Source organism: Miscanthus floridulus, chromosome 8 (genome assembly GCF_019320115.1).
Source record: "Miscanthus floridulus cultivar M001 chromosome 8, ASM1932011v1, whole genome shotgun sequence".
Lineage (NCBI taxonomy): Eukaryota > Viridiplantae > Streptophyta > Magnoliopsida > Poales > Poaceae > Miscanthus > Miscanthus floridulus.
The window spans coordinates 33932144-33955675 of record NC_089587.1 but is presented as its reverse complement, the minus strand read 5'-3'; the positions used below and the strand labels follow the sequence as shown (position 1 = coordinate 33955675).

The 23532-nt window shown below is 42.7% G+C and overlaps 2 protein-coding genes across 2 annotated transcripts; both read left to right on the top strand.

Moving 5' to 3' along the window:
- The first annotated feature begins 13683 nt into the window (after positions 1-13683).
- On the top strand, positions 13684-14232 carry LOC136471557 (E3 ubiquitin-protein ligase EL5-like). The gene has a single exon (XM_066469302.1). It carries the CDS (start codon positions 13684-13686, stop codon positions 14230-14232), a length of 549 nt encoding a protein of 182 aa, XP_066325399.1.
- Positions 14233-17754: 3522 nt separating this feature from the next.
- On the top strand, positions 17755-18348 carry LOC136471556 (putative RING-H2 finger protein ATL69). The gene has a single exon (XM_066469301.1). It carries the CDS (start codon positions 17755-17757, stop codon positions 18346-18348), a length of 594 nt encoding a protein of 197 aa, XP_066325398.1.
- The last annotated feature ends 5184 nt before the right edge of the window (positions 18349-23532 follow it).

Sequence of the window (23532 nt, the reverse complement as noted above, 5' to 3'; positions counted from 1 at the left end):
GCTAGTCTCTGTTGTGTCGACCAACACTTGGTGGTTCGGCAGCTAAGAGGTGTTGCACAAACCTCGTCCACACAATTGGACACTGCAAGAACCTACCCACAAGTGAGGTAACTCAATGACACGAGCAATCCACTAGAGTTACCTTTCGGCGCTCCACTAGGGAAGGCACAAGACCCCTCATAATCACCACGATCAGAGCTAGAGACAATCATCAACCTCCGCTTGATGATCCTCACTACTTCAAGCCATCTAGGTGGTGGCAACCACCAAGAGAAAAAAGTGAATCCCGCAGCGAAACATGAATACCATGTGCCTCTAGATGTAATCACTCAAGCAATGCACTTGGATTCTCTCTCAATCTCACAAACATGATGAATCAATGATGGAGATGAGTGGGAGGGCTTTGACTAAGCTCACAAGGTTGCTATGTCAATGCAAATGGCCAAGAGGGTGAGCTCAAGCCAGCCATGGGGCTTAAATAGAAGCCCCATGAAATAGAGCCGTTGGCTCCTCAGTCCACTAAAAAATAGGGCAACCGAACACGCCAGTCAGATCGACCGGATGCTGGACTCTAGTGTTTAGTCACACGATGTGTGCCACATGTCCCCTGCTTCAAACATTGATCACCGGATCTTAATGGTCATCAATACATTTAAGTTATGACCGGACGTGCTACTTTGAATTGATCGGACGTAGTACCCCAACGTCCGGTTGTTTCTAGTAAGGTACCAGTCACGATTGGACATGTCCGGTCACCACCGACCGGACACACCCAGCGTTCGGTCACTCACTGTCTCCTCTGTGCGCCGCCACATTAGCATACGTCAGCATTAATCGGACGTAGGCCCTGAGCGTCCGGTCACTCTTCGCGCCAGGGTCCAGTCACAAGACCGAGACAGCACGCTCACTGCTGCTACTAATCAGACACAGGACCCCAGCGTCTGGTCACTACGTGACCAGTGTTCGATGCATCCTATGAAACCCTGTCTTTTCTGTATAGGGCGCCGGTGGCACCGTTGAACCATCCACACTCTATGGGTGGACACTCCCCCGGTGAAGTTTCTTACCCTTGCTCAAATGTGCCAACCACCAAGTGTATCACCTTGTGCACATGTGTGTTAGCATATTTTCATAAACATTTTTAAGGGTGTTAGCACTCCACTAGATCCTAAATGCATATGCAATGAGTTAGAGCACCTAGTGGCACTTTGATAACCGCATTTCAATACGAGTTTCACTCCTCTTAATAGTACGGCTATCGATCCTAAATGTGATCACACTCACTAAGTGTCTCAATCACCAAAACAAAAAAATGGCTCCTACCACTTATACCTTTGCCTTGAGCCTTTTGTTTTTCTCTTTCTTCTTTTCAAGTCCAAGCACTTGATCATCACCATGGCATCACCATCATCATGTCATGATCTTCATTTATTTCACCACTTAGAATGTGCTACCTATCTCATAATCACTTTGATAAACTAGGTTAGCGCTAAGGGTATCATCAATTCACCAAAACCAAACTAGAGCTTCCACTCGCTTCACCAAGGACTTGACTCAAGTGAAAGGCAAGACGGATCAAACCCAACTTCATCAAGATAACACCATCAAGGGAGTGAAAAAGCTTGATGAAGGACAAACCATGGTTTGCTACGTGTGCCAAAAGGAAGGCCACAAGTCCTATGAGTGCAAGGTGAAGAATGGGGGAGGAGCTAAGAAGAAAGAGAAAAACAAAAAGCAAACAAGCAAGCTCTCCAACACCTACACCAATAAGGTGGACAAGACGACCTCCACACCTTATCTTTTGAAGAAGAAGAAGAAGAAGAAGAAGAAGAAGAAGAAGAAGAAGAAGAAGAAGAAGAATGAAGAGGTAGTGGCCGTCAAGGTGAACAAGCAAGCCAACAATGGGGCCAAATGCATTTGGGTGCCAAAAGAGATTATTTGCAACATGAAGAGCACCAATTAGGTTTGGATCCCAAAGGGGAAGTGAGAAGTCCAATGGACTTCGGGGAATTTGGAGGCTTGGCAAAGTTCAGGTGCATTTCATGGGGTGCATCACATTTTACAAGGATATTGCCAAGTGGGTTAGTGAACACTATGGACCCAAATTTCCCTTCCCATGTTAGGTAACTAGATTTAATTTCTTGCGCAATTTCATTTAGCATCTAGTTCCTTTTTCATGCCTAGGTTTGCATTTGCATGTTTAATCTTTTGTTTTGCATACACTAGGTATATCATATGGTAGGCTTGCTCGGTATCACTCTTGCCCTTGGAGCAAACCTACATGGGCTTAAAATGTTTAGGAGCATGGCACATAGCTCGTCTTACAAGTAATTTATTTCTTTTTACAAGTTTGTATCTAATATGTGCCAAAGTCCAAATTATAGATAATTTTCCCCAAATCTCATCTTTAAAAATGATTTTTCACAATCATGTGATGTCATCTTTCAAGTGATATTTTTGACCTCAAAATTCAATGTGCATGTCTCCTACAAGTATTCCATGCTTGTGTGCACAAATTTAGGGGGAGGTTATTCTACAAGTTGGATGCTTTGAGACTAACACCATTTTAAGCTTATCATGTGTATAGTAGTCTCATTGCAAGGAAAATGGAGCCCCCGGAGATAAGCATCATGCTCTAAAATCTACCACCATTTACAAGTAATATCATTACAAGTGGTGATGATCCAAGTGGTCTCTACATGTGGCATTTCTAAACCGATATCATTATGTTGATCTCACTTTGGTATTTATATGATTTCTCCATGCATTATATAGATTAAACTTCCTTGTGCATTATTTTGCCAAATAATTATGCATATACTTCACCCCCACCATATGTATGCGTATATTTAGGGGGGGCTTAGTCTATATGTAATGTGAGAGTCAAGTCTTGTGATCTATTCCACTCCACATATACTTCACCCTCCCTTGTGCTACTAATGTCTTCCTTTTTGGTGTTTGATTCCAAAAGGAGAGAAATTGTAGGACCAAAAGCAAGCCCGACCATAACAAAATACAAGTGGTAATTGCCCAAGGAGGGAGGATAGTGGATTATGGAGTTAGGGGGAGGCTTAAGTCCATAATGCCACTTGGGGATAAATTGCAAGGGCAAGATAAGTTTACAAAGATCCATACAAGTGTTATCATTAGCATCGTATAAACTTGCTTTTGCATTGCATCCTTGCAAGTAGATAGTTTTTTTTATTTCAGCATTTGTTATTATTTGCTTGCTTTGGTCGTGTTGTCATCAATCACAAAAAATGGGGAGATTATAAGGAAAATGGACCCTTTGGCCCATTTAATTTGGATTTTGGTGTTTGATGAACAACATGACCATTTGGACTAATGTTGGTTGCTAGTATACAAGGTATAGTTCAAATGGATGCAAGGTGGACTTTGACTTAGGCAATGAGGTGATCCGGATGATCAACACCTCAAGCAAGACATTAGAAGCTTTTTTGAAGACCTGCAAGACATGCTAGAAGTCAAATACACCAAGAAGTAGAAGCGCTGACACAAATACACAAACAAGTTGAATCCACTCAAGCCGAGACAAAGAGGTGAATGAATTGAATTTGTCTAATGATTTTGGATCTGCTCAAATTGATGTGATACCAGCTCAAAGCTGTAGAGCTTTTCATTAGCTTTTCAAAAAGTCCAAGATCATCAAAATCAGAGTTCGGAGCTAAAAGCTACGCCCAAAATACGGAGGTGTGTCTATGCTGAAAATGGAGCGCCGGACGGTCCGACGCTAATGGTCCGACGCTCACCGTTTGGTCCAACGCCCATAGAAAAATGGCTAGTTTCAATGGTAACCTACAGAAAGAGTCAAACTCTAACACATATGGTCTGACGTTCCATCAAAGTACGGTCCAACGGTCCGCGGAAAGGGTGATGTTGTCCTGGCCATATCTTTGCTTGGGGCTATAAATTGCTCCAACCGGCCAAACAAGGTGTGAGGTAGCAAGGGAAAGGTAGAGGAGTGTTGCTACACCACATTTGTGCTCTCCACATGCATAGAGCTTAAAGATCACTTGGTGATTAGCATAGGTACTTTATGAAGTGCTTAGGTTAGTTAGACTATGCTCATATGCGCTTGCTCTAGGCTTAGGTCTAGTTGCTAGTGAGGTCTGCCTACCTCTTGATCAAAGGTGCTTGCGTGCACCGTGTTTGTACTTGGTGGGGCTTGTAGTCTTGTGAGACCACACCAATTGCGTTTGTGGTGTGGCCGCCACCGTGTACCGAAGGGAACAAGGCCCACGGTGTTTTGGCCGGAAGCTTGATAGTGAAGACGGCGATGAGTGGTCTGAGATAGGCTTGCCGGAAGGCACACCAAAGACCCACTTGCACGTGGGGAAGGCCTAGGGCTATCCATGGAGTTACCTGTCCGGGAGCTTGGCCCTTGCAAGGGATTTCTTGCGAGGGGCTCCAACGAGGACTAGGGGGAAGCTTGCGCATTTGCTCCATCGCATGAAAAGTTGGCCAACTGGGATATGCATTTGGTCCGCCAACACTGTAGGGCCACTAGGGTAGGTCAGCTAACCTACATACGGGGTCGGCCACCCCCCTCTCATGTCAGGTGGGCCTCCCCTTCTAACATGTGGGTCTACACTCTGTCTTGAGTGAGTATTCACGTGATTGCACATTTGTTGACGTCGGTACGTTTGCTTGATGTGTATGACAATTGGCCTTTAACCTATTTTCTTTATAAATCAACCTGCATACAAATTTGTTGACGTCGGTACGTTTGCTTGATGCTATAGAAAAGTTGGTTTTAACATTTTAATTAGCATAGAACATTTATTTCATGTTTTAAATGATGTGTCTTTATTGCTCACCAAAACATCAAATCTTTAAACAAGGTTGAGGCAAAGATGTGTAAAATTGTTTTAAAGAATACCTCAAACCTTGATTTGTCTCCATGAATGATCTCATGATTTTCACAACAAAATTTGGAAGTTGTCCTGCATGGGTTAGTCTATATATATAGCCAAATTCTATACAAGCATGTTTTGATCCAATAATCATGTTCAAATAACTCAAAATTGAAAGATACTAGTGTAGAAAAGGAAGCACGAAAGAATAAAGAGATTCATTCAAAAAGAAATAAGAACATGTATGGTGAATCAAAGGAGCACAATCATTTTAGTTATTAAGTTTTTATTTGCATGATTATGACTTAGCAAGTTGAGCATAGCCTAAAGGTAGAGACAACCTAAGAGAAATTAGCAACATGGCATAAGATTTTTTAGAGAAGTCCATCCCCCACACTGGAATTTTGCAATATGCAAAATCAAGTTTGGATGATAGTATTCTCCCATGAAAGTGATTCAATGTTGCATGATGATTGGTTGGTTGTACCTTGTATTTTCATCCTTCATTCTCTTTTTGCTTCAAACCTGAAATGGTTAGTGCCAAAAATACCCGAAGGAATAATTTCACAATTATATCTCTAAGATCATTCTAGAAAGGCATAATTTTTTAGAAAGAACAAATTTTGGAGCAAAATTATAAAAGCTTGAGTTATCTCCCAAAAGTGCTTGTTTTAAGACAAAAGCTTGTCCTTGAGAAACCTTCGAATTGCATCTTATGTTTGTGAAGTGGTTCCCCCTCCAACACCAATCTTCATGTACCTATCTCAAGATTCATGCCAACACACAATGAGATTTGCAATATTTATGATAAACAAACGCATCTACAACCACCGTTTCAAAATTTTTGTGAACAGGAAGTATGAGGGGTTGAAGATATCGTGTGTGGTAGTAGAGGGGCCAATTAATTCAGGAGATTTCTCATGTGCGCATGGATTTGATGAGGTGTTCATGAAGTAGCTTCCATGCCCCTTGATGCCATCTTCCTTTTCAAGCTACAAGGTTGATTTTTCATGAATGTCCAAAGTTTCACTTGGATTGGTGAGTCTCGAGTTGATCCTATCCAAGGCTTCCTCCAAACTTGGATGAGTTATGTTTATTAAAGAGATTGACTTAAGCTCACCATTTGGATCTAAATTAGGTTTAGGTTCTACACTTAAAGTTTTGGCCTTGTCCAACCATTCTTTACTTGCAATAGCACATGAATTCTTGATATCCTCTAGCAGTTGTTGTTGCTCTTCTTGGTCATCCTTGTGGCCTTCATGACTCCTATGCTTTGGGTATCTTAGTGGATTTCTAGGATCATCATGAGACTCAGGAGAAAGAGCATAAGGGGAATCATCAGGGTCAAGGATGGGTTTAGAGATGGGTTCGGAATGGCTACTGTGGGCATAAAAGGGGAGAGGATAGGAATGGCTTCTACATGGCTTGGTTCTCCTTCTATGGGCTCACTTGACACTCCATTCTTGGACTTTTCCCGATGTACTATATGGGAATTTGATTTAGGAGGCTTTCTAAAAGATTCTTCGTTGAAAGGATTTGAATTATGTTCTCTTGAAGGTCTCTTATGTAGTTGGAATTTTAAGGTGTTTCCAAAATTAGCATAAAAATGTCATCCTTGATTTCTAGCATGAAATCTACAAGTGGAATTTCTTCCTCCTTTGATGGTTCGGGAGTTGGGATAATTGAGGTTTGTATTGGACTTTGTATAGGCTTGGGTTTAAGCTCAACTATCTTAGGCTCTATCTCGGGTAGCGTCTCTTCTACTTCTTCAGGGAATTCATCATGTACACCAGTATAAGGGGTGTTCTCTAAAATTTTATCAAGAATGTTTCTCCCATTACTAGTAGATACATGCGAAAATGAACCTTCCAAAGCCATGTCAAGAAACTACATGGTTTCCTTACTAAGACCCATATAAAAATGTTGAAGCGGCACTAGGTCTAGAATAGAGAGGTCTAGGCTAGTGGTTATTAGGCTATTAAAACATGCCCAAGACGTGCCAAGAGACTCTTTTTCTTTTTGTGTAAAAGTTAAAACTTCTATTCGAAGGCTGACTAGATAGGAAAGAAAGATAAACAACATTTAGAACATAAAGTTTTCCAATCTCAATGCATACTTCCTACGGTTTAACTATACCATTGTTTAGCTATTTCTATCAAAGAGAATGGAAATAACTTCCATATTAAAGTCTCGTCAGACATGCTAGTGATATGTAAGCATGCACAGGTCTGTTCAAAATCTCATAGGTGTAAGTAGAGGTTTTTCTTGCCTTCTTCCAAGAAGGATTGTTCCCGAATCATTTTTATTAAACACGGCACAGCTCATAGCTAGGTGATAGGATAGGCTTTGCAGATTTTGGTGGCTCTATGCTTGCGCTTGTAGGTGCAGTGTATTTATATATAGGTGTATTATCCATGCTACAACTAAATAAAAAGGGTACAAGGTTAAGCTAGGTTTGTAGTTAATTCAGCAACCGTTTCCCCAGCAATGGTGCTAGAAAAGCTTGTTGACACCTGTGGGTGCTCGCAGAAAAAAGATCTTCAAGCGCACGGATATCATAGTAGCTTTTCACCTAGAGCAGGGAAATGTGTGAGACTAACTACTATCTAACTTAACTGGAGATAGCAACAAGGTTATGATAAATAGGAGTGTAGAGAGGACTTATATGGCTTTCAACGTCCAACCTAAGTTAGCATTGTATTCTAGTGTTCACCAAGGGACATTACTCAGGAAGAGAATAGCAAAATATACTTCCTCCATCACAACTAGGTCCTACTAGTCCTATAGATGAGAGATAGATTATGAAGGACCAACATAACCGTCACTCATGCGGTCTACCACATGTTCTGGCCTACAGGGTGCATCCATAAGTAACCACTAGTCTAGGCACCACGCTTACACTAACAATTACTACTCTAATCCAAGAGAGCTTAACAAGGATTAAAGCACTCAAAAGAGTTGTGATCCTGATAAACACCAAAGCACAAAACTACTTTAAATCAGAAATCAATTATTAGAGTTATCTCAAATGTAGGCTCGAAGAACCTAAATCCACCAAGGTACAAGTCATAGAAGTAGCATCGACAAACCGGCACTTCCTTCAAACTCTTCCCACCCTCTCTAACTCACTATTTTCTATGTAGAAGAGTAGATCATAAACTAGAGGACTACTCTTCTCTTCAATTGCGATCTATGATCCTAGAGGGATAAAGGATTTGGATCGCCTTCTAGAGGAGATTAGGGGGTCCTTTTATAGGGGGAGATGGAGTAAGGGGCAAGGCATTGCCACGTCATCAATCTGCGTCAACTCTCTCGACCACCGTTGGATGAACCAACCTTCAACCGCCTTAGAATCAACGGTGTAGATCTTAGAAACGTGCACGAGGCGGCTGACACTATGGGGCCACCAGGGTAGGTCGATCGTCCTACATAGGGGGTCGGCCGACCCCCTCTCAAGTTAGGTGGTCCTCCCCTTCTGGCATGTGGGTCTACACTCTGTCTTGAGTGGTTATTCGCGTGATTGCACATTTGTTGACGTCGGTACATTTGCTTGATGTGTTTGACAATGGGCCTTTTAACCTATTTTCTTGATAAATCAACCTGCATATAAATATTCACCAACACTTGTGGAATTCATTAGTTTAAACCTCTACACTTATATATGGTTGATGTTTGATTTCAAGGATAAATGCAAGTGATATTGATGGTTTGTTCTTGCAGTAGAGACCGTCAACACTCCCCTCCGCGGATACTTGGCCATACGGGGAGTCTTCGCTTCCCCGGTGGATACTTGGCCGTAAGTGAAATCCTTGGCAGATGTTTTGCTGTCGTTGGCTCTCTAGTCCCCTCTCTAGTACATGCTTTATTGCTGAGAGTGTGTGGGCACACTTCTTGGTGGATACTTGGCCGTCGTGGTCACTTGGTCTTCGCTGGTGGATTCTTTGCCGTTGTTGCTGCTGATGCTCTTGTGCCTTCTCTAGGCAAATACTTTGCCACCATGGCCTAGTCTATCTTGTAGGCAACCTTTGCGTTGTTTCCTTTTGTTGCAGGCACAGCTGTAAGTCTTGGGTCTTGAGGGCAGTTGCTCTTTCTTCCTTTCTATTCTGTTATGTTTATTCCAGGTCACTCACCGCTAGCTTGGTGATTTGTAATCTGTTCTATGAGGGTTCTCTTATGGTTGTATTGTCTAATTCACTCCTCTTAATGAAAAACATGCTATATTTGATATGAGTCGCACGTAGGTGTGGGAGTGAATTTGGATAGTCCAAAATTCAATATGGACATTTATTAAAAATAGATATTTGTTTTTTTTTGCAAGATTTGGTATAAACACAGACGCTCATATATACGAGCGCATACTCACTCCTATGGATGCACACCCTATTCCTATGAGCTTCTTGAGTTGGATTGATATATCTTGAGATTGACAAAGTCATCACCACAGGCGCTTCACTATTGACAACACGTGTCGTCTACCACTGAAAAAATAGCATCGTCAAATCCTATAATAAATCTAGAAAAATACGAGCACCCAGGTGGACTGGTTATACCACAACGAACCCAACCAGTTGAGCTATACTAATTTGCAAAATATAAATTTGTTGTTACAACTACAAAAGATGTTTTTAGAGGCGATCATCCTCATATTTATGGGCCCAACAGTTTCTATCAAATAGTCTTTGCTAGTGGCTTGCACAGGCGAACAACCTGACTATCTATAAATCGATTAACATCATTATAAATAATATTTAAACATTTAAGAAGATCATTTTTGTAAATGTTTTCCAAAAATAAAAAGCCTAAAAGAATATAATGTTTTATGGAAAATAACTCAAACCCATGAATTTTTGCTTTGCTTGACCCCCTACCACTACACTACATACTTAAAACACCTGTCAACTATAAAGTTATAGATCGTGTGAGCACTACAACTATACATCATGTCAACATAAAGGTCATTTGAAAATTCTAAATTTTAAGTTTTAAAAAATGAAAATTTAAAATCAATATTTGAGACTTTATACGACTTCAAATAAAAATCTTGCCAACTACAAAGTTGTAGATTGCTTGAGCAACACAAATTTTGATGGGGACATGATTCCCGATCTTCCGTCAGGTAGAGATAACTATCGTTTTGGTTAGAGCAGGACACACCGATCCGGCTTCAGATAAAAAGTGTCAAACCCTACAACCTTAGCACCAAAACTTCTCTGGTTATCGACCTATCACAAATCCGGTTGACCTCGCCAAGAAGGATAATCTCTGCCTATGAATTAAAGAAGACAAGCAATAACTCGAAAGTACGCAACTCAATTGAAGTGATAATTGCAAATAATTAAGCACTCGAAGTAGGAGTTTCACGATTGGTGATGGTGGCTGTTCAAAAACAGATTAATCAAAAGCAAAAACCCCAAGCCCTAACTTGGGCGACCATGACTAAATATGAAGTGTTTGGGGGGTGTGATACCCCTGGACGTGACCCCCCTAACGATCTTTAAGACGATACATGGCCCAATGAACCAAAAGATGGTGGCCCCGCACACTAGCCTAGAAGGCTTTACAGGAGCTCTCTTCGCGCAACTGCTCATAATCTCCACAATGGGTCGTCTTCCATACAAGTCAGGTTGTGCCGCATACTGTCGTGTTCGTCAACAACTGCATCGAGCTCTTCCTCCATGTCTCATCATCGACTTTGTACCACCACCAGCCACGATGTCCCTATCTATAAACGAGAGGTACGCACGCCATGATCTGATCTATTACTTCAACATGTCTCTGGTTCAGTCATGATGTTGCTCGCCATGCTATTATTCCGTTCAACTAGTACGTTAGGTCTTTAAATACTAGTATTTGAGATCGTTATGATTTATGTTCTAGTTTTAATCTCGAAATTATCTATTTTCTCAACATTTCCTTCTCTCCCCGTAACATAACTTAGGGTGCATTTAGTAGGGCTCTAGATTATCGTAGAAATGTTTCGGATTCAGATTTTTTCAAAAAACATTTCTGATGATGAATAGGGGTCACTTTATCCAATCGTTTGGCGGGTAAACTGGATTCTGATTAAAAAAAATCATTTAAATAAAAATATGTTCAAAAAATTCTGTGGATGGAGAACAACTTAAATAAAAACTATTTTGACTTGTTGCACTAAAAAGAATTAACTGAAAAAATGATCCAAAAAAGTAATAAGCAATTAATGAAATGAGAATAAGTGCGAAACTAGCCTCCAGGCGTCGCATGTGTATGTAGAAATGTACAAATGTTTCGGTTTTGAATAACTTGCTGGAAAGACCGTTTGAAAGTGATTCAGGTGATTCTCATGAGAAACTTAAACATTTCTCCTATCAAACACACCCTTAGCGTGGTGTGGAGGAACATGCGTAGACGACGAGGGTGGGAATCTCGCACATTGAAATAACTGTGTATTCACATTAGTCTCTGTCGCTGTTTTTGTCAAAGCTTAGCAAGATGCATATATTATACATATTATATATTATTTATTAATGAACCGGATGGAAGATGGCTATCTAACAGGAAGAAGAGCCAGACCTTTAAACAATGCAGTCGTTGTGGAACTTATCTCGCGAGATTTCCAAGGCACTGCACATATGTCATATATCATTCCAGTTGATGACTGAGTTATCGATGACGCACAAACTAGAGCAATGGTGCAAGAACAGGCCAGATACATGCAATGGAAAGTGAATTTGACCTTCCCGTTGTGCACTTGTGGGAAGCTTTTCTTATGATTCGATAAGCTCGGATCAATTAGATGTTGCTATGATGAGATTTATATATAGTGGCCTAGGCGCGCCATGATCGCAATTTATGTGGACAAACTGAATAGTGGGTGGTCATGTTTGTTTTCATGTAAAAATAGATTAGATAAACATAAACTACTACAGAATTGACTTTCACAGCCGGTCACATCACTATTGAGAAACCGACAGTGATAGTGGTTGACGGCCTATCACTGCCCACTTTTGGCTAAAACCGGCAATGATATCCGGGTCATCACTGTCGGTTCATATCGTTGTTGGTTTTAGACATGAACCGGCAGCGATATTTGGTCATCATTGCCGATTTTTGGCAAAAACTGCAGGTTCGTGGTTTGAACTAGCGGTGATAGGCTACATGAAAAACTTCATAACTTTGTCATATGATGTCCGACGAAGACGAACTTTATATCAAAGTTGTAGTACTTTTCGAGGTCTACAACTTTATAGTTTAAATTTTTATTTGAAATCGTTTGGATATCCAAATATGTATCATAAGATTTTATAGAGTTAATATCAAATGAAGTTCATATGCTCTAAAGTCACAAGTGAGTGTGTAGTGGTAGAAGAGGATCTCGAATGGAGAAACAATCAAAATAAAAATTATAAATCTCGAAACCTTATGAAACTTTATAGTTCATAAGTTTTTTACTTAAATTTGTTTTGATGCTGAGTTATTTGTTTTACAAGATTTTATAAAAGTTAATACCAAAGGAATTCATATCCTCTATAGTCATAAGCGAGTGTGTAGTTGTAGTTAAGGATCTCGGATGGAGAAGCGAACAAAACAAAAGTTATAGATATCAAAAAGTTATGCAACAATGTAGTTGGCAATTTTTTATTTAAAATCGTCTATCCAACAAAAATTACATTTGAATTCTCACATTTAAAATTTGAATTTTTCAAACGATCTCGGAAGGAGAAACGACCAAAACAAAAATCGTAAATCTCGAAAAGTTATGCATCTTTGTTGTTGACAACTTTTTTATTTGAAATCATTTATCTAAAGAAAATTATGGCTAAATTTCTTCACACTTGAAATTCAAAATTTTCAAAGGACCTTGGATGGAGAAATGACCAAAACCAAAGTTGTAAATCTCAAAAATTTATAAAACTTTGTAGTTGACAACTTTTTCATTTGAATTCGTTTATGGTCCCAAATACTCATTTTAAAACCAGATGAAGATAGAATGAGAAGGATGAATATCCCAAATGGACACAAGTGTCTTTGTGGAGTGGTTACAGACGAACGCGCGAAGCCTGAGGTTGTGGTGTTAAAGCGCTGCCGGCCGAAAGTGCGCGAAAATTCTCATGACTTGTATTAAAAAAATCAAGTGAGTGTGTGGCAAGCTGGTGGGGTCTTTCCTAGTATTAAAAAATGCTACTTTTCATCTCCTTTTTTATCTCGTTTTTGTGTTTTCTGAAAACCTTATCACAGTCGGGCATTGATCAGCCCCCTCATCACTGCCGCTTTGGTTGTGCCGGTTGTCGGTTTTTGAACCGGCAATGATAGTCCGTTCTGGGGACGTTTTTGATTGCTAGCTACCTCTATTGAATCGAAAGCGAAATACACCTGAAATGATCTAACTACATAACAAATTTTGTTCATCTCGTGATCACTAATTTTTTGACTGAATAAAAACTACTAATTTTTTATATAATCCATTTCAAAAACCACAATTCAGTGGATTACAAGCTCTGAGACCAATTCCAAATTTCCAATACCGTGGGCAAACAAGCTGCGCCCCAAGGTATATTCTCAACCAACAAATAAAATTTACTTGTGTTCTATAACTAATCTGCTATTGTCGTATACTCACATCTATGAATCTCAACGCTAAAATTAAAAATTTACGCTCAACTTGCACAACTTTATATATAGCCAGCTCCAAGGCAAGGGTCACCCCTCCAAGAATATAAAGATACCGGCACCATTCATATTCATAGATCATAGGCGACCATACTACCGTAGCTCTCAAACGACAGAACTAGCTGCCTGCAGTTCTGCACTGCAAAATCAGCCTTGAGCCATGTCGCTGTCGTCGGACACCAACTCGCTGCCCTACTCGACGGACAAGGGCGGCTACAGCACGCACGACACACTTGTGCTCCTCGGCATCGGCTTCTGCGCCACCGCCGTCTCCGTCCTCATCATCGTCATCTGCGAGTGCCTGTGCTGCCGCCGCCGCCGCCGCGGCGCGGGGGGAACCGTCGTGTACGTGGCGGCCCGGCCGTTCTTCCTACATGGCGGCACCACCGACGGCGATGGTGGGCTAAGCCCCTCCGCGGTGTCCACGCTGCCGTCGTTCGTGTTCCATAGGGGCGGGGACCTGTCGGTTGGCGGCGGCTCCAGCAGTGGCGAGGGCAGCGGCAGCGGGCGCGGGTGGGCGCAGTGTGCGGTGTGCCTGAGCCTTGTGCAGGAAGGTGAGGTGGTCAGGCGGCTGCCGGCGTGCATGCACCTGTTCCATGTCTGCTGCATCGACATGTGGCTGCACTCTCACTCCACGTGTCCTCTCTGTAGGGCCATGGTTTTGCCTATTAAGGAGGTCCCTACAAAAGACGATCAGCCTCCGGTGTAACGCATTATAAAATGTAATTTAATCTACGTTGATGTATTTAGTATATAGCTATATATATAAATTATATATGATAGATTTTTACTTATATATTTATAACGTAGTTTGTGAGAGTTCAACTGTCACATAATATTTTTATAGAGTTGCTACCTATATGTCGGGGTTATGTAAATGGGATACCCCAAAGCGCGGACATAAGAGTTGCTCATGACGGCCCGGCTGGCCATAGCCCAGCTAAACACGGCCCGTCCACGACCTCTCATCCCAAGTCATACGAGGCCCATCCTCGACCTCTCTCACCTCTCGACCATGCACCGCACAGTGCCCTCAACCGCCCTAGCCTTAGCTGCTAAGGAAAGGAGGAGAGATGGGAGGGCACATTGAATACGCCTATCCATACGGGACATGCACTCGCCCACTCCATCGAGTACAGGGAGGACGACCGTTCTGTCTGACCATCCTACCCTGGGGCAGAGCGTTACCTCGATCAGCACCTCGCTGACAGACAAGACAACACCAGGGCACGACAACGTCACCCCGCGTGGCTCGGCACCGCCCAAATCCCGTCAAGCCTGATGGACAGGAGTATGATCCTAACCACCACAGCATGGAGATCATGACCGGGAGCCAGCTCTCCTGTTCTAACCGGATCCAAAGCCCTCGACCCGGCTATGAGAGGCCAGGGCAGCAGGGCCACGATTTCGAGAGCAGGCAGCCCGCAATGGGACAGTCACTCTCCCAACAAAGTGACATCACGACTTCTCCCTGAAGAAACAGAGCGCCAGGACGGAAGCCACGACGCCAGCAAGCAAGCCATACCGGAGAGGGGAGTTGGTGAGCAACCACCACTCCCATTGTGCCGCTATGGCCGGAACAGTACTGTCGCCGTACGCCATGCTTTGGCGTAAGGAGCAAGCTCACGACGACCATACCCCGACACGGTGACAAGACCAAATGGACTGCTTAACAAGCATGCAAGCTTCTCCCTCAGGCTCCTGGCCACTCGGGCTAGGAGAAGCCTACTTCTCTACATGTAACCTGGCCCTCGCGACTATATAAGAGGAGTCAGGCCTTCTTCCAAACGATCGATTTTCCTTCCTCAAAAACTTTCTACCAGTAGGACTATAGCTTTCATACCTGCTATTGTAAACCTTTTGGAGCACTTTGGCATTGAGAAACACATACTCATAGATCTCCGACACTGAACGTAGGGCTTCATCCCAAACCGGTATAAATCCTTTGTGTCCTAAGTGCTAGCCATCGAATCCCTTAGCACGGTGATAAATTTACTGGTCGGTTTCCAAGACACCGACCCTATACCCTTGATTACAATCAATGCTAATATTTGAGTATAATGTAACTTATTTTTATATGGAGAAGGTTGCAATTATAGTTCATCAGGACGATAACGTTGGACAAATATGACTGAGTTATCCACTTGAACTAGTTTTGTACAGACTGCATTTGTCTATTTATGATTCCTATATACCTATACGTATGCTTAAGTATCGTGGGACCATGCTTTTTTTTTTTGTCTAAAAGATACGATGGACCTGGTAGCAAGAAATCGGTCGCCACTGTCTGATTGGTTCTTGAGATTGACAAATGATACAATATGGACAAAATCATCCTCAAGTCAACTCAATCATACATGTTTTTTTCTCAAAAAAAAGTCAACTCAATCATTCACTTTTTCCTATCATCTCGCCGTTTGGCGAGTAGTATTTCAACGTCCAAACATGATTACATATCCCCGATGACATCATTGTTTCCCTTTGGTAGATCAATTAAAGTAACCGTGCACATACACCACAGTGACAACGATTTTTTTGAGGCAAACTCTGTTGCCCATCCAATAAGGCTTTGTTTGGCACAGCTTTGCCAACAACTTTATAATATGCTGTTGTGAGCTTCTTCTTCTTCTTCTTCTTTTTTGCCAAATGGGTCTTTTGAAAACAGTTTCACACATGAGGCTTCTTAAATCTTTCTATCACATCGGAATGTGGTAGGATGAAGCTGAAAATAGTAACTTTTCACGGCTTCATCTCACACTCGTGGGCCTATTTCGTCCGGATGCCAGATTTACCCACGCGCGGACACGGCTGCCACGGCACGGGCACCGCCGCGACTGCGCCCACCGCCGCATGGGCGCACGGCCGTCATTCTTGCCGGGTTGCGGTTGCTGCCACCGGGGATCGAGGGCCCTCCAGGGAAAGGTCATTGGGGCTCGCGGTTGCCGGGCGCACAAGGGATGCAGCGACGCGACGAGGAGGGGCCACCATGGGGCACGGGCGGCCGGGAGGCGCCATTAGGCTCACACGCCTAGGAGCCACTGCCGTCGAGCACGCACGACCGCGATTAGAGGCGCTGCCGTCAGGCGCGGGTGGCCGAGAGGCGCTACCGTGAGAGGCATGGCCGGCTGACGGGCTTATGGGCGTATGTGTCGGAAAGAAATACCATGGGAAGAAGATGAGAAAAAATATAATAGAGAAGGAATGAAAAGCTAAGGGCATCATTTTAATTTTGTTCCTTTTGTCATCGTGTGAAGCTCTTTTGTTAAACAGGGTCATGAAAACAACTCAGCTTCATCGATATAAAGCTGCTCAATGAGCTGAAACAAAACAAAACAACTTCATTAGTGAAGCTGAGCTATGCAAATGGGCCTAAGAAACTAATCTGTTACTAGGCCCTATTCGGTTTACCCTATATTTGATTTGTTCGGCTTCTTTTTTTCGTTGGAACAGTGTTTTTCTCTCACAACAATTCAACCGCAACAGTGTTTTTCAACCATTTTCAGCTAAGTTTCGGACCAGCGAACGGGGCCTATAGGCAATAAATTCTTTGAAAACTCAATCCTCAAGCTGCCACGTCACTCAAACCTATCCGTCCATTCACTGTATGTCCTCCTGCTCTTGCGTGAAGGTAGCTGAGTTGCTGAGATATCGCGCTGGCAGGAATGGCGCTCATTTTGATTACCAAGTCGAGTAGGCGCTATATGACGACGGCAGGAATATGGCGCCCGTTTCGGCAGGCTGTTCTAGAACTTGTTGTGTGCTTCTACAAATTTTCAACTACGCATTGGTGGATAAGCAAATTGTTCACTTGGGCCCTGTCTATCACAAAAAGAATAACCGGCGGGAGAGTTCCAACAAACAGAACTGTTTTTTTTTTCGTTGTTGCGTATATACAATTTTCAGTATCCGCCCTAGCTGTCCATGCCATTAACACAACAAGTTCTAGAAGCACACAAGAACTTGAACGTGCTGTAACCGGCGTTCAGACTTGAGACTCGACACGGTGATAAACATGCCAAGGAACACATGGTTACTGCCGTTTCCGCCGTAATCTGAACCTGATGCGCTCCTGAATTTTTTTATTAATATAAATACTCTCTGGTTACTGCGTTGGTTCGACGCTGTCTCCTGATGAAGCGATGACGGACTACTTAATGCCGCGCGCTAAAAGCTTTGGCCGCAAGCTAAGTTCCAAGTAAGCAGCATAGCACAGAGTACGTTTCTACCGAAGATGCCAAGGTTGTACACGAGGCCCTCGGTGGCGGTGCTCTCCGGCGAGTCTGTCGACGACGTCGGCGACGGCTACGGCGTCTTGGCAACCGTGGCGGGTGAGTCCTGCTCGCTGCTCGTCGCGTCCTGCGTGCTCGCCGCGTCCGTCATCATCTGGGAGGCGTGCGCCTTCGCTGCCTTGGCCGCGGTGCTCGTCGCCGGCGTCACCCGGTGCCTGAGCCTCGCGGCCGCGGGTCATGCTGCCGGCACGGTGTTTCGTCCCACCGCCGCGCCAGGCAGCAGAGCCAGCGGAGTAGGGTGCGGGCTTGCCGAAATAGACATCAGCGCGCTGCCCAAGTCCCCGTACCAGCACCACCGCCTCGGCGGCGGCCCCGCGGGCGGAGGAGACGGAGTGACGTGCGCCGTGTGCCTGGAGGACCTTCGCGGCGGCGAGATGGTGCGGAGCCTGCCCGAGTGCCGGCACCTGTTCCACGTCGGCTGCATCGACGCGTGGCTGCAGATGCACGTCACGTGCCCGCTGTGCAGGTCTGATCTCTCGCCGCGGCGACGGGTTACGACGGCCGCGCCGGTAGGATCGCAGGCTGGTTCGTGGTAGCGCTATAGTAGTGCGGGCTGTAATAAAGAGTTAGAAATGTTTTCGAATAGTAGCGTACGTTTTGATCAGTTGTGCAAGGTGGGAAATGTGAAGCCAGAACAACTACTAGCACTGTGGCAATCAATAGGCTTGTGATAATTGAGGGCATGTTTGTAGGGCTGTGCAGTTTTTCAACTAACAAAAACCGAAAACCAAACCGAGCAGAGGCAAGCCGATGAATCGGTTTGTTCGGTTGTTTGTTTTGGTTTTCAATATTTTAACCCCGGAAGTTTGATCTTCGGCTACAGCTTCGGTTTTTTATTCAAACCGAACCAAAGAACCGATCCAACGAACTAATTAAGACAACAATCGATGAACACCAGCAAACCCCCTGCGGCCTGCCTGGCGGCCCCCTCCCCCAATCTCCTAGAGTCCTAGTCTAGCAACTCACCAAGGCCTAATAATATGCATCACCGGCCTCGCTCACTCCCACTCCCACTCCCACCCCTAGACTATAACATTCAGACTTACATGCACTCCTAAACCCCAACTTGTTTTGGCTGGTGCAATTCTTTAATTATGAAGAACCTAACACCTTGATCGGGGAAGGCTTGGTGGTCACGAGAGTATCTCAATGGAGTTCCAACGTGGCGAGAGGTTGTGTTTTGGCATTCAACATTAGGGGATACATAAACGTGTGATGATTGGGAGTTTACACTCTTGTTTGATCCTTTACTTACTAGATTTACACTTTCTCATTGTGCTTGATGGTGTGCTATTCGGTTTTGCTATGGTACCTCTAAATAACTGCAGACCGCCGATCTAGGTGGCTATAATAAGATATTACCTCCTAAGAGGTAATAAGAGAAATATTTTATTATTATTTTTTAGAAATAGGAAAATAATTAAATTTGAGGTAACATATCTATCAATTAGAGATCTAACATGCATGTAAACATGTGACCGTGGATTTGTATTGGATGATTCCCAACGTGACATGTAACATTTTTTCATTAATTAATCTACGTGGAGTTGTAACTTATCTCAACGTTAGATGTACATAAACATTAATTGTACATAAACATTAGTTGTATTTTTTTCTACAATGTGACAAACGTAGAGGTGCATTTTAGTTATTTATTTAAATTAATCTATGTTGGTATGTAAATTAAATATTTATTTTTATAATTCAACATTAGTATTCAGTAATCAAAATGCAGCTTTTGACGTTGATTAGGCTCAAACCATCAATATATTCACATAATATGTTCATGTATATGATGTACCTCTACAGCTCTACTTTGGCAGGTCTGGTATGGTGCTAGGCACCCTTTGCCTTAAGGGCTCCACCTGCATTGCATGTCGCTGTTGCATGTTGGTGCACTCCATCGCTTTCTATGGAAACAAACAAACTATTCTTGGATATTTGATATCTTATATACATTTGTTTAGTTTGTTGCCTTTTTTTTCTTTTTCTAAACATTTTAGTTAATTTATAATTATCTAATTGTTGTATGCAACTCAAAAACCAAGGGCTAAGATTTGTTTGAGATCTTACCTCATCCTATGAGGTAAAGGTTGTACCTAAGCAAGGCCCTGTGCTCTTTACTTTTCCTAGATTAGCATATGCTAGTTTACTTATGTGGCTCCCCTAAACTTTTGTGGGTTTTTTTAAACAGAGAGCACTACAAAAACATAGGTAGACATCATGTATATCCCTAGGCTAGTTTTTAAAGAGCCAATTAATCTCCTCCTCTTACGTATTGACCTAAGTTTTTAAAGAGCCAATTTATCCCCTCCTCTTAGGTATTAACCGCTCATATCCTTACACCATTGCCTCCTAGCCTTGTGTAACACCCTAAATTTTGAATTTTTGGAAATAGAGCTAAAATGATTAAATTTGGAATTTTGTGTTCATTAAAACATAGGAAATAAAAATATTCATGAAATTAAAATTTAATATAAGGTTTAGAAACATGTTTGTGCATAACTGCATACATGCCCTTGCATTCGAAGTATTTGATTGAGCGGTTTTGATTTAAAATTCAAAATGGTTTGAATTGATTTGGAAAGAAATTAAAAATGGCTTTGAGTAAAAGAAAAGAAAATTTTAAAATAAAAAAAATTTAAAAAGGTGTAGAATTTATTCTTGGAAAACTTACCAAAATTTCTCAATCCTGATTGAATTGAAAAGTGTGTTTGAAACCCCATTTGAATTTGACTTTGGGTCATACTTGAATTTGGTTTTGAAAATGAAATAGGAAAAAGAAATGGAAAAGGAAAACTCATCCTCCCTCTCTTTTTTAGCCCAGGCACCAAGCCAGCCCAGCCTTTTCTCTGTTCCCGCAGCCGAGCCGCGCGCAGGCTAGCTTTTCTTTCCCGCGGCCCAGCGTCTCTTGCCCCTCTCCGCTCGTGGGCTGGCCCAGCCCACAGTAGCTACGTCGCGCCGTTCCCCGCCTGGTCTCACCGACGGGTGGGCCCGACCTGTCAGCTCCGCCTCCTACCTCGTGACCGACGCGGACTCCACCGTCCCCGGCCGTGTCCGCCCCTCCCACGGCTCCCTCCGCTTGCCGTGCCTCCCAAGGCTCCGGTCCTTTAAATACCGGATGCCCGTGCCCGCCGCTACCTACCCCGCGCCCTATCTCGCTCTGCTCTCACCCCGAGCTAGCCTAGCGCCGTCGCTCCAATCCCACCGAAGGAGCTTGATGTCGCCGAGCGCTGTGCTGCCCTCCACGCCGAGGTAAATCATCCGAACGAGTTCGCATCAACCTCCTTTCTCACCCCGTACCTTTTCCGTTGATAATCGTGGCCCGTAGGACCTTTTTCGTGAACTCTGATGAGGCCATGGCGCCGCCGCCGTCCCTGTCATCGCCGGCGTCCAGCTCTCTCTCTCTCTCTTCCCCGCCAATCCAATCGTGGCTGCCAGTTTCTAATCGGATGGCCCCAGATGGCCGATACCCCTTCGCATGGAGGTTTAGCTAAAGAGCCCCTCGCTTTTTCAAAAATAGAACCCGCCGTCCTTTGCGTATTCCATAGCTTCTGTTTTCTTCTTTTAAAAGCGTATTTCGTTTAATTGACTTCAAAAATACGTTTTCAGCTATTTACAGTTTTGCCACTAGATTTGTTTAGGCCGTAACTTCTCTGTTTTAACTCCGATTTGATCCGTTCAACTTGCGTTAGGTTTGTAATTTCATAATCTATGTATTCATACTACTGTTGGTATGTTTTTAACTTTTAAAATTTGTGATTAGATTTAATCTATTATTCAATTAAAAGAAATCTTGTTTAAATCATATCTTCTACGTCTTAGATCCGTTTTAGTCCATTCAAGTTGCGTTAGATTCATAGCGTCAAGATCTACGCGTTAGTAACAGTGTTTATCATGTCACTAATACTAGAATTTCATGGTTTGAATCATATTTTAAATAACAATTATGCAACTGGATTTTATAAATACAATATGATTTGTTTCACTTTAGTTTTATAAATCAAATCTAAATTTGACTTAAATCATAATCTCTAAAATATCTTATATATGTCTTTATACCATTAAGACACATGAAGCTAATAGTTTTATGAGTAGATCTCTCGGTAGTTGTATCTTTTCAGTTGTAGCTCCGATTAACGTGTCTCTCGCGACTGTGTGTTCGTAGCGATGCGTAGAATCATATTTCAAACTCTTTCACCTATTTTTTTGTTATGTTTGGTGTATTATTCTAATTTAGATCTATTGTCTGCTTCGTGTATGATTGTATGGATGCTTGTGTGGTGATATATGGTTCAGTCAATCGGTGAGGTTTACGTGGTGATTAAGAAGCTGTTCTCTGAAGACTAGAAGCTGAGAATTGGAAGCAGAAGATTGAAAGTTGAATACTAAAGGCTTTCGAGCATATTGCTTTGGGGGAAAAGCAAGTTAAGGCAAGTATAGCATGGGATCTTCCTTGTTACCTATTCACCTTTAAGCATTTAATTCAAACTGTATGTGTCTACCTTGGCAACCATAGTAATTTTCCTAATACTTTGTTACCCTGTACCTTGATACCTCTAGGTTATTGCATTTGGATAGTATGATGCTAGTGCTCAACTACAACCATGATCTTGTAAATTGACTAATGGTATATGCAATAAACATAAAAAGATGATTTTTAGCAACATGGAACAAGGGGGCTAGAGCATTGGGTTATTTTCTGGTGCTCTAGATTCCTCTCCCTAAGAACTTATCTGTAAGTGATCATCCGGGACTTACAGTACAGCTGTGAGGGCTATATGGCTCTGACTTTAGCTCAGTATAAGGACCTTTTTTAGCTTGTTAGTGGTTACCTTTATGGCGCAAGAGGGGTGTATTCCGGGTTGGATATAGTGCGGCCTCTGTCCATCAGTGTATAGGCTGCGCATCATTGTGCCTGCCGGAAGGGGAGCCCTATATTCGCCGGCCACAGAAACCTAGCGGCCCTAACTTGTTAGACGAACCTTTGAAAGGCTTCATAGTGAACCCTGCCGACCTTCCTTGGTAGTGGGTTAAGAGGTTGGCCGCCTCGGGTGAAAGGGTAAATCACGACTCACAGTGAAAGTGTACAACCTCTGCAAAGTGTAAAACTGGTATATCAGCCGTGCTCACGGTCACGAGCGGCCTTGGAACCCTTATGGAATAGATGATCACTAATGGATAATGATGATGAACACATATGATACTGATGATGAAGATGCTCATTAATGATTACTGTTTATGCTATTCATTATTCATGTTTACCTGATCATGTGTTTATGGGCTTATGATAAACTTGTTGCTACTCAATTGCTAAAATCATGACTCATTAAAAGCTAATCGCAGTGAACCTAGTGTCAGCCTTTTGAGCCTCATGAACCCCATGTTATATTTGTTGAGTACGACATGTACTTACGCTTGCTTTATTTTTTAATTATTTGGATAAAAATCCTAGATGGGTACCAGATTGCTAGAGTTTGGAGGAATTAGGCTTGTGATCAACCAGTCAGTTGTCCCTATGGATTTGGAGTCTTCATCTGAAGATCGGAGTTGTCTTTCCACCATCTATACTCTTGAGGTTATAATCTTTATACTAATACGCTATGTATTTAAGCATTGTCTTTTGATATTACCTTTATTTGTAGCTATATGTGAGATTTGACTTCCTGGACTCACATATGGTGTGTACCTAGTTTTGTTCTTAAAACCGGGTGCTACAA

Bases quoted from the DNA above. Each gene is read 5' to 3' on its own strand.
- LOC136471557 (XM_066469302.1), top strand. From the start codon at position 13,684: ATGTCGCTGTCGTCGGACACCAACTCGCTGCCCTACTCGACGGACAAG.
- LOC136471556 (XM_066469301.1), top strand. From the start codon at position 17,755: ATGCCAAGGTTGTACACGAGGCCCTCGGTGGCGGTGCTCTCCGGCGAG.